The following is a 12539-nucleotide window of genomic DNA, read 5'->3' on the forward strand; positions in this document are numbered from 1 at the left end:
CAAACAAAAGTCTTTTTCATCCAGTGTAAGTGTAAGTGTAGTTACTCCAGCTTTTTTTTTTTTTTTTTTTTTTTGGTTACTGCATGCATGGAATATCTTTTTCCAGACTGCACTTTTAATCTATTTCTTCTTGGTTCTAATATGAGTCTCTTATAGACAGCATATAGGTGGCCCATATTTTCTTATCCGTTCCACCAGTCTGTGTCTTTTGATTGGGACTTTAATCCATTAACATTCAACGTTATAACTAAAAGGCAGTTCTTATTTCACCCATTTTGACTTTTGGGTTTTATCTGTCATATCTTATCACCATCACTCTTTCCACACTTTACTCATTTTTACTGATATAATCAACACACTTCTAGACTCTCTTCCAAGTCTCTTTCCTGTCTTTTCTTTTCATGCTGTAGTATTCCCTTTAGCATTTCCTGGGAAGCCAGTCTCTTGGTTACAAAGTCTTTAATTTAAATAGATTTTAGATCTTTTTGTGCTGATTTTCAAAGGTAGTGGTTTCTTTAAATCTTTTAGCAACTGAAATTTGTTTATTCAATAAAACAATTGTTTGTTTATAGTCCTAGTAGTTTTTCTTGTATTTTCTCCCTTTTTTATGTGTGTTTCATAATGCTTTTTAAATTATTGCTTTTATTATACTATCTTTTTTTTTTTTTAGTAACTTTATCATGTGTTGAAGATTTAGTTTTGAGTTTTATTACTGATACTAAAAAGCATTAGATAAAGTCTAGTATCTCTTAGAAGTCACTTCCAGTATGTGACCTGATTTCTTCCTGGTTATTTTTTCCTGTGGTTATTTTTTTACTAGTTATTTTTAAAGAAATTCCTTACGGCTTTATTTAAAAATCTATTATCTATTAAACTTTGGGTGGTCATTCATCTTGTTATACAAATAATATATGTAGAAAAGTACAACCTATATAAAATATATTTGTATAAATGACAGAGTCCCAGATTCCCACGGATTTAATTATATTTATTTGTAAGTAATTGATGATGTGAAGTTCAGCATTTTATGTTGTCAGGTAGGTATTAATAACTACTTGGTTCTGTGTAACTTTGATTAATTCAGTAATATACAATAAAATAACTAGTTATTGGATTTTTAACACACTTGATTTTCTGAACCAGGGCAGTAATGGGAAACATTAGTGACTATAAAAGCTTTATGTAAGTTTTGAAATTATAGGCACACTTCTTGTTTTTATAAAATATTTAACATGCTGAATTACCTACTATGCAATAGTCTTGTTACTAGACATGCCCTGTAATTTTTTTACTTGTTAATTTGATACTTTGACAAAAATAATATAGGGCTAATTTTTCAGCAGATGTAACACCAAAGAAAGTAGTTTTGAAAGTCCTTCATTAAGTGATTTTGTTGTTTTAATCCATATCTTAGTGTCTGAATCACTTTTTATGTCGGTAAAAAGTATACTGTCATCACAGCAAATTCCTATTTTTTCCCTCCCTTTTAATATCTACTTCAGGCATATCAAATATAATGAATATGTAAATTAATATGTAAAAATTTAAACACTCAAGCTAAAATGTTGTGAATGAAACTGTTTTTCCTTATGTTTTATTCATCTATTGTATAATCACTTATTCTCTAAATAATTGTCATTATAGGACCTGTTTTGCTTTTTTCTTTTGTTTTTAAAATAATCATTCTTCTTATTTTAAAACACTTATTTGTGTTATCTTTTATATTTATGTAGTATTAGTTAAAAATTACATTATTAATATTACAGTGGCTTACTGTGACAGTAAGCAAGTCATAATAATTTTAATCTAAATCTACTGGTAATTTCATTTCTCTATATTGAATTTAGAAAAAAGAATTTGAATCTCTAAGGTTGACTTTACATGTTATTGAGTTTAAATACAATTTGAAACTCTAGTTAAATTGCATTCAGCTAATTTCTTTAAAATCAGAAGGTCTTAATAATAAATTTTCATGAAAGGAGGTAATTTTTTTTTCTCTTTATAACAGTTTTGGAGAGAACAAGTTGTTATAGAATAAGAAAACAATTCAAATTAAATTGTGTTCTATACTGTAATGCTATAGTATTAATTTCTGTTAATATTATATAGAAATGATATCTCTGCTGTAGTAGAGCTGTTAGGATCATTTGAACCCTATATATGATTTTTGGAAAGTATAATTTTCTTTTATGTAATATAGCAATTTTTAGCCTTTGTTTTGTATACTGTGATATTTGAGAAGTAAAATAATTCAGGTTCTTATGAGGTATTTGTCATCTATTAAAATTTTAAAAATATATGTTAAATTAGATTTTCCTGTTGACTTCACTTATGAGTTCCCCTATTCAGTCACTTTCTATTTAGCTTTTCCCCAGCTTTCATTCCTGACATATGTTTGGGTGAAGTCATTAATCACCAGAATATGTATTGGCATATGGGTAGGGGACATTGCTTGAGTTTTCTCATTGTGCTACATAGGAATCTATCCTGATTCTGAGTCTCTGAGCAAAGCAGCATGCAAAGTAGAATAGTTTTGCTTATTTGAAAATTTTGTGCAAAACTTAAAAAGAGAAAATTTCTTTTCTTCTGTTTCCTCTCCTCCATTCTTCTTTCTCCATCTCTGTGGGAGTCACTTTTAATTGGCCTCAGTATTAATACTAAATATATTAGCTTAAATGTCTAAAACATAGTATAATAGAACAATTGTGCTCTTTTCACCTAACATGAGAACCTATCTGTCATTTATTCTGAGCAACAAAACATTTTTTAGCACTGACAGAGTGGATTATACTTTTTCAGATGATGGCAAACAAAACTGACAAATATCCTTGACTTACTGTTCCATACATCTTAGTGGAGCTATTGAAAAAATATATTTAGAAATGGAAAAACTTATTTACAGACATATATAACCTGTACATAAATTAAGAATTGACTATAATCTGCTTTAGTTAAGTTCTATGTAGCTTTTTTTTTTTTTATCAGAGGGAAAAATATTTTTTGTTAGAAGGCTGGAAGTACAACTTGTTTAGCTTTGTGTTTTAACCTAGAATGTAAATCTGCATTTCATCTAAGCAGCTTTTGTTCTTTATTTCTTTACGTTAAAACCTGTAATTTATAATGATGTGTTGAAAGGTGATAGTAATGTTTCCTTTCTAATTGTGATTTAGTTCTGTATTATAAACAAAAAAGGGAGATAATATTCCATTCTCCTTGCCACTATAGAATTGCTCTTTGCCTAAATTATTTACCTCATTTTTCTGTTTTAATCACATTTTTATTAAGATATAATTCATATTCAAGAAACTTCACTCTTTTCAAGTATACAATTTAATGGGTTTTCTTGTTTTGTTTTTTGTTTTGTATAATCATAAAATGTGCAGCCATCACCTCATTCTAATTCTAGAATATTTTCATTACCTCAAAAAGAAACCCTGTATTCATTAGCAGTCATTCCCAATTGCTCCCCAGTTCCAGGCAATCACTGACCTACTTTCTATCTCTGGATTTGCCTATTCTGGCATTTTATGGAAATGAAATATGCATTATTTGTCTTTTTGTGACTGGGCTTTTCCATTTAGCGTATTTTCAAGGTTCATCCATGTTGTAGCATTTATTAGTACTTCATTCCTTTTTATGGCTGAATAATAATCCATTGCATAGATGTACCACATTTTGTATATCAATTCATCAATTCATGGGCATTAGTGGTGCTTCCGCTTTTTGACTATATGAATTATACTGCTGTGAGCATTTGTGTAGAACTTTTTGTGTGGACATATGTATACTTTTCTCTTGCATACATATATACCTAGGAATGGAATTGCCAGGTCAAACGGCAACTCTTTATTTTATGTTTTGAGGAACTGTCAAATTGTTTTCCAGAGTGGCTGCACATTTTATGTTCCCACTATCAATGTATACGGGTTAAAATTTCTCCACATTATTGCCTGTCCTTGTAATTTTCTATTTTATTTTATTTTTTAAAGATTTATTTATTTCTCCTCTCCTCCCCCTCCTGTTGCTTTGCGCTTGCTGTCTGCTCTCTGTGTCCATTCGCTGTGTGTTCTTCTGTGTCTGTTTGTCTGCTCTTTCGGTGGCACTGGGAACTTATCCCAAGACCTTCTGGAGTGGGAGAGAGGCACTCAATCTCTTGTGCCACCTCAGCTTTCTGGTCTGTTGCATCACTTATTGTCTCTCCTCTGTGTCTCTTTTTTTTTTTTTTAAGATTTATTTATTTATTTATTTATTTAATTCCCCTCCCTTCCCCCGGTTGTCTGTTTTCTGTGTCTTTTTGCTGCGTCTTGTTTCTTTGTCCGCTTCTGTTGTAGTCAGCAGCACGGGAAGTGTGGGCGGCGCCATTCCTCGGCAGGTTGTGCTTTCTTTCGCGCTGGGCAGCTCTCCTTATGGGTGCACTCCTTGCGCGTGGGGCTCCCCTACGGGAGACACCCCTGCGTGGCAGGGCACTCCTTGCACACATCAGCACTGCGCATGGGCCAGCTGCACACAGGTCAAGGAGGCCCGGGGTTTGAACTGCGGACCTCCCATGTGGTAGACGGACGCCCTAACCATTGGGCCAAAGTCCGTTTCCATCTGTGTCTCTTTTTGTTGTGTCATTTTCTGTGCCAGCTCTCCATGTAGGCCAGCACTCCTGCATGGGCCAGCACTCCACGTGGGTCAGCTCTCCCCTCAGGCTGGCATACTCCATGGGCCAGCTCTCTGCATGGGCCAGCTCTCTGCTTAGGTCAGCTTACTTCGTGGACCAGCTTGTCTTCACCAGGAGGCCCCAGGAATCAAACCCTGGACCACCTATTGCTTGAGCCACATCTGCTTCCCTATGTCTATTTTATTATAGCCATCCTTGTTGGAGTGAAGTGGCATGAAGTTTATGCCTTTTTTTAGGAGTAACAATAATACTTTTCTACTCTTGTTTTTTAGGTGCTGTACTTCTTTGCAGTGTACAAGGACTGGCAGCTAATATTGACCCAGTCTTATATGCATGGCTCATCTATCAACCTCAGAAACGAATCAGTAGACATATGCAACAAGTAAGAGATTTTTATAATTTATTCTCTGAATAGGATAAATCATTTTCCCAGTAATTTATGTTTTATATTGATTTTCTTTTTCTAAATATAGCAATATTCCTCTGTTCCTGACCCCATTCCTTTCAAGAAGTTTTATTCATTAATTTCTGTACAAGAATTTACCAGTCAGTATAGAGTTTTATTGGCTATTGACTGGGCTTTCCATATAGTTACATGTAAAGCATGTAGATTATTGAGACTACTTTATGTAAATTACATATAAAGCATGTAAAGCAGATAGATTATATATAAAACAGGTAGATTAGAGAGACTAGACCTATTTTACTGCCCATTTTCTCTTATAGTGCCTAGATGCCTATTCTCATAGTGTCTGGTACATGAGAATTGATCAGTAAATGCTAGCTTTTGCTTTGATTTCCTCGACATTTCTTCTTAGTCTTTAGGTTTATTTATGAAACATGTATTAAATGCCTAACCCTGGGATAGGGTGGTTGGTGAAAAAGGGTTGGGTATGTTTTAGTTTGTTAAATGCTGCCTATGCAATATACCAGAAATGGATTGTCTTTCAAAGTGGGAATTTATTAGATTTAAGCCTTACAGTTTTGAGGTCATGAATGCATCATCAGAGATGCTTTCTTCCTGAGCTGTAGCTGTGGACAAACAGGCACATGGTGGTGTTGCTTGTTTTTCCCCTCAGGACCTTGTTCCTTTCAGCTTCCTGCTTAAGTGGCTTCCTTTAAACTTCTGTGCTCCCAGGGCCTTCTCTGTCAGTTTTTAGAGTCCTCTCTGTCTCTGCAGCCTTCTGTGTCTGTAACTTTTTATTCCTTTGTTTAGAAAGGACCCCAGAAAGAGGATTAAGACCTACCCTGGGTCATGTCCTGCTGAAGTGATCTAATCAAAAGGAAGGTCCTTTAACTGAGTATAATCAAAAGGTCCATTGATAATAAGTTTACACATACAGGAATGGGTTCACTTTAAGAACAGGATTTTCTAGGGTCCACAAAAGACTCAGGCCTGTATGTTTATTTAAGAGGGATAAAATGAACAAAGTAAGTAATGCCTTTACAGTAATAATGCTGAATGTTAATGGATTAAACTCCCCAATCAAAAGGCATAGACTGACAGAATGGATAGAAATATAAAAACCATCTATTTGTTGTCTGCGAGAGATTTATCATAGACTCAAGGATATAATCAGGGTGAAAGATTGGAAAAAGATATTCCACACAAATAGTAATCAAAAAAGATCTGCAGTAGTGATGCTAATAGCAAACAAAATAGATTTTAAATGCAAAACTGTTATAAAAGATGAAGAAAGTCACTATGTATTAATAAAAAGGACAATTCACCAAGAAGAAATAAAAATAATATTTATAGAGCTAATGTAGATGCCCCAAAATACATGAGGTACCACACTAGCAAAACTGAAATGAGAAATAGATGTCTCTACAGTAATAGCTGGAGACTTCAATACTCTAAGTATTGGATAGAACATCTAGACAGTGGATATATAAGGGAATAAAGAGCTTGAATAAGATGATAAATTAACTAGAACATTACACCCCAAAACAGTAGGATATACATTCTTCCCAAATGCTCATGGATCTTCCTCCAGGATAGACCACATGTTGGGTCTAACATCTCAATAAATTTAAAAAGATTGCAAGTATACAAAGCACTTTCTCTAATAATAATTAAGTAAAGCTGGAAATTAATAACAGGTAGAAAAAGGCAAAATTCACAAATATGTAGAGATTAAACAATGCACTCTTAAATAATCAGTGGATCAGAGAAGAAATTGTAAGAGAAGTTAGTAAATATCTCAAGATGAATGAAAACAAGATCACAACATATCAAAACTTATGGGAATTTGCTCAGTTTGCTTAATTCATATCAGTGAGGTCATGTAATATTTGTCCTTCAGTGCCTAGCTTGCCTCACTCAAAATAAGGTCTTCAAGATTCACCAGTGTTATCCTGTGTGTTATTATTGCATTCTTTCTTATAGCTGAGTAATATTCCATTGTATGTATATATGACACTAATGAAGGATGTTGTTAATGTGGGAAAATGTGGGAGGTGTAGGGCTTGCGGCATATAGGAATCCCCTTTATTTTTTATGTAACATTTATGTAATCGTAAGTATCCTTTAAAAAAATAAAAAATATATTTTAAAAAATCAACAATTACAATATAAATAAATAAATATACAAACTTATGGGATGCAGCAAATTTATAGCCCTCAATACTTACATTCAAAAAGAAGAAAGATGCAGAATGGGTGTAACTCAGTGGTTGAGCACCTGCTTTACATGCATGAGGTCCTTGGTTCAATCCTATATACCTCTTTAAAAAAAATGGAAGAAAAAGAAGGAACTAAAATCAAAGCCCTAATTGTGCATCTGGATTAACTACAAAAAGAATAGCAAACCAATCCCAAAGCAAGCAGAAGGAATAAAATAATAAAGATCAGAGCAGAAATAAATGAAATGGAGGATAAAAAACCAATAGAGAGAATAGACAAAACCAAAAGTTTGTTCGTCAAGAAGTTCAAAAAAATCAACAAACCCTGAAGTAGACTTACAAAGAAAAAAAAGAGAGGAAGATGCAAATAAATAAAATGAGAAATGAGAAGGGGAACATTTATGAAGTAAGTAATGCCTTTACAATAATAACATTGCCCCAGCAGAAATAGCAGAGATAATAGGAAGATACTATTTTATTAGTCAGCCAAAGAGGTGCTGATACAAAATACCAGAAATCTGTTGCTTTTTATAAAGGGTATTTATTTGGGATAAAAGCTTACAGTTACAAGACCCTAAAGAGTCCAACTCAAGGTACCATAAGAGGTATCTTCTCACCAAAGTCTGTTATTACGTGTTGAAGCAAGATGGTTGCGGATCTTTGTGAGGGTTCAGCCTTCCTCTTCCTTTTAAGGCTCTGTGGACCCAGCTTTTTACCATCTCAGCTATAAGCTGGAGGGTTCGCAGCTCTGGTCTTTTCAGCTGCAAACTATCAGGCGACTGGCTCAGTTCTCTTTCTTCCTTTGCTGCCTTCTGTGTGTCTTCTTGAGTGTCTGTTTATATAGCACAAAAAAGGGGTAGGAACTTAAACTGAGTTTGCCCTACTGACACGATCAAAATGAAGCCCTAATCTTGATTTAATCAAGTAAACATAAAACGTTTGAATTTAACACAATCAAAAGGTATCATGCCCAGAGGAATGGGCTAGTTTACAAACATTATCAATTTTTTTTTGGAGTTCATAGCTACAGCAGTGAACTCTGTCAACAAACTAGACTATGTAAATGAAGTGAACTAATTCCTAGAAACAAACAAACAACACTGACACTTGAAGAAATAGAAGACCAATCACAGCCAATCACAAATAAATAATTCAACCAATCAATGGATAAACAAAATGTGGTATATAATATATGATGGAATTCTATTCAGCTGTAAGAAGAAACGAACTGGGAAGCATATGACAACATGGATGAACCTTGAGGATGTTATGTTGAATGAAATAAGCCAGACAAAAGAACAAATATTGAATGGTCTCACTGACATAAACTAAATACGATGAATAGACTTATGGAGTTAAACTGTGGAGTATTGGTGTGTAGGAGACAGAATGTGGGGTGAGATGGGGGCCCTGATACTGAATGTATGTAGAATATGTAAGAATGTGTAATAGGGAAATGGAAAAGTTGATGGTAGCAAATTATAATAAGTTTAAACACTGCTGATTTATAAATGTGATTATGGCTGAAAGCAGTAGTCTAGGGAGGTTAATGATAATGCAAAGACAGCTCATGTATACTCTAAGGACTGTATAACTTCATGGTTTTAGTGGTAAATGAGGATTGTGGTTAATAATGTTAATACAATACAAGAATGTTCCTCTATTACAATGTGTTAGGAATATGATGAGACATGTTAAAATACAACTAATCTAACTTATATACTATAGTTAACAATAGTATTGTAGTATTTTTTATAGCAAAGGCAAAGAAGGTACTATATCAATGCTAAAGGTAGAAAAGTGAATATGGGATTTAGTTTTATGGCATATGAATATATATAATCGAGCATTTTTTTTTTCATTCCCTTCATTAACAAGGAGACCTTGGTCATGTCATTTAACCAATCTATGCCCATATATTTATCTCCTGAAAACTGGAGAAACTATTGAGTTTGTTTTTTGGATTAAATGGGACAATTGTGCCTGGACAAAATTCTCTAAAGGGATGCTTCCATAATTTGTTAAGCTGTCTTTGTCTGTTATTTTTTAAGTTGAGATAAAGTTTACTTAAAAAAAAAAGTTATGTACCACAATTTAAGATGTACCTAATTGTAGGTTCTGGGATATTTTAATGTATGTTAGGATTCTTAAATGTAATGCTTACAGATGGTTTTTATTATTTCCTTTTTAAAAATGAGGAAACCGATGTTTATTGAGATTTACTTAGCTAACATTATATGTCTACTAAATGACAGAATTAGGAATGTGAGATGCCAAAAATATGTTATATTGAATTGCATTTTCACATAATTATAATTTTGTATTCTCATTTGGAATAGCTTTGTATCTCTTTTCTGGGATACTTTCTGGGAAATTTAAGTGTCTCAAAGTTCTTTGGTAGGAAAAATACAATTTTGTAATTACATAAGGATATAAAAATTAACATATTTGTAAAGATTATTTTAAAGGGTGCAATTTTTAAAGGTTGTTCTTTACTTTCTTCTAATTTCATTCGAAACTCCTTCTTTTCCTTCTCCTGTTCTACTGTTCCTTCCAACAAATACTTAAGACAATGTGCTAAACACAGGCTACACAAATATGTTGTGACTGATAATGTCCCACAGTCCGGGAGTAATATAGGCTATTTGAAAATACTAAGGAATATAGTAAAGCCATTCTTTTTAATTGCTGTGTTTGATGTATGTGCAGGATTATGTGAAAACAAAAAAGAGGAATAATTCTCACAAACAGGAGTATATAAAAAGGAGAAATTTTCAGTTGAGCTGAGCATTGAAAGGATAAGCCAGGCAGAGAAGGTTGTTCTTGACTGAACTGTGTGCAAAGAGGCAAAGAAGTGCTAACAACCTGACAAAAGAAGTACCTTCTATACTGGAGCCGCATGATTTTATAGCGATTGGTAGAAATAGGAAATAAATTCATAAGTGGTTTTATTCAAAATGCCAGGAGTTTGAGACTTTAACCTGAAGGATAAAGAAGAACATTAGGAAACTGATATGAAAATATTTGGATTTAAGATAGTTTACTGTAGCAAATTGTAGAGGTTGGATGATAGAACAGAAAGACAAGTGGTGGGGACCATTTGAGGAAAATTTTAGTTCCAAATTATTGTAAGCAGTGCAGTTATCTCCAGTATTTTATAGATATCCCTGAAGATAATAGAATGTTCTAGCAGTTTAATTAAATAAATACGATAGTCGTCTGATTGATTACATATTCGTGGATGTGTTCTTTTTAATTTTTAATCAGAAGGAGTCAATACCAGGCTGTTTATTGCAGCATTTATTACAGTAGTATAAAATAGGAGAAAACCAAAATGATTAGCTGTAAAGAAATAGATAAATAAAGCATGGCATATTCACATGTCATAATACTTTATTGTTAAAGATTATGTGATAGGCCTTAATATGAATGCCTCAAAATTATATTTAGTTACAGAGGCTATTTTCCAAGGATATATGCAATATGTGTATTTTACCAGGTGTTAAAAATTAATTTGTAGGCTTTGTACTGATCTTATAACAGTGGTTGACTGTAGGGGAAAGGGTCAGTGATTTGATAGTTGCAGGGCCTTTTGGCTGCATATTTCGTTCATCTCCTTTTTACAAAAATAGGTAAATCTGATAACATGTTAATAGTCTTTAATTCTTGGTTAGAGTAAGAATATAGATGTTGTTTTATTCTTTCTAATCTGCTATATTTTTAAAGTTTATTTCATTAATAAACAAGGGCAAATTTTATAGGAAGGAGAGATGAAAGGCTTAGATATTTTGGGATCATGGGACATTGATAGGACAAGGTTAGTGATGATCTGGAACTTGGGGTATTTCTTAAATTTGGTGGAATATCCAGTGTCAGAAGTTTAAGAATGCAGGTTGTTAAAAATAAATACTGCTTACTTTTTTATTTTTTACTGTATTTCCAGAAAAAGAGAAGGAATCACTCTTACTCCTTACCCAGTATCTCTTCATGCCTAATAGGCAGTACCCATATTAGCAGTCATTCAAAAAATCTTTACTGATAGCTTGGTGTCTGTTGGGCACCATTGTAGGTATTTAGAATGTAGCTGCATACAAAACATAAAAGATCCTTACTCTCAAGTTAGGGTTTTGAGTAGCCTTTTAAACATTTTTCCCTATATGAAAGTGTACCCAGAGTTTCAACTACCTAAAGATTCTTTGTTGTTGTGTATTGCAACTACCATTGTTTTCATTGGTCTTATCTTTTATCTGTTGTGTTTGAAGTTAATAGCACACTGTGCAGAACACGATTTTTTATTGCTTATTATGTATTAATTTTGATCCTGAACTTTGTAATAATTTCTTAGAGTGCTTAATTGTATTCTAGGTTTATAAATGATGGACAAGTAATTTGAGGAATTATGGAGTTGCTAAATATTAGAGGAAAAAAGAGCTTTCCTGTAGATATTTCAACCCTCTTATTTTATGCTGTGCATTTCTCATCTAGGTCTCATCAAGGTTTAAAAAATTACTTCCTATTTCAATTTGTATAAGTATTTAAATTTCCTATATTGATTTCAGAATTTTTAGAAAGTTTTTAGAATGTCACAGAACCTAATAAGTTAGGGGTTTAAAGATGTTTTGGACAGTAATGATTTGTGATTAATATTTACTATTTATACATTTGGAAAGTGTGATCTTTATAAAATAAGGGAGTGGTGATGTCTAGGAAACTCCTTTTACTTTTAAAATTTAGTGACCTTATAAATAGACTGGAATGGATTATCATGAGTAAGAATTTGGTTTTGTTCTTCTACTTTAAGAATAAACATTATAATTACTTGGATTAACTAAGTAGTAGAAGATATGATTAAACCTGGGGAACTTAACACAAAATGGATGGCCATTTTGAGGTTCGATAAAAGTAATCTAGAAAACTACTTGACAGGGTCATCAATAGAACAACAAACATTTATTTGATAGGCACCACATTAGGTAACTATTTGGGTTACAAAATGACTGTGACATTGGATGGTTGAAAATACACATACACACACCTCAAAATCATTGTCAACAACGAAAACATTTACTGAGTCCTGCTATGTTATTAGCAGAATATCCAGGGTTTAGACTCATAACAGTACCATGTATTAAGTGTCAAATAAGTTGTACAGAAATGAAGTATTTTTGGCATTTATAGGTATATTATATCCTTAATCAAGGACAATTAGTTATCTGGCACATATGTCTTAGTTGTTTTAGTAATGAAC

The 12539-nt window shown here is 32.9% G+C and overlaps 1 protein-coding gene across 4 annotated transcripts in view; it reads left to right on the forward strand.

Moving 5' to 3' along the window:
- The window catches only part of VPS13B (vacuolar protein sorting 13 homolog B), a 1042333-nt gene that overhangs the window by 436415 nt on the left and 593379 nt on the right, over positions 1–12539 (forward strand). For all 4 annotated transcript variants that reach the window (XM_071207936.1, XM_071207935.1, XM_058275777.1 and 1 more), the window contains one exon: positions 4939–5048. In XM_071207936.1, coding sequence (XP_071064037.1) covers positions 4939–5048 — 110 coding nt within the window. The remainder of the gene's footprint in view (positions 1–4938; positions 5049–12539) is intronic.

This window comes from Dasypus novemcinctus, chromosome 14, assembly GCF_030445035.2.
Source record: "Dasypus novemcinctus isolate mDasNov1 chromosome 14, mDasNov1.1.hap2, whole genome shotgun sequence".
Taxonomy (NCBI): Eukaryota; Metazoa; Chordata; class Mammalia; order Cingulata; family Dasypodidae; genus Dasypus; species Dasypus novemcinctus.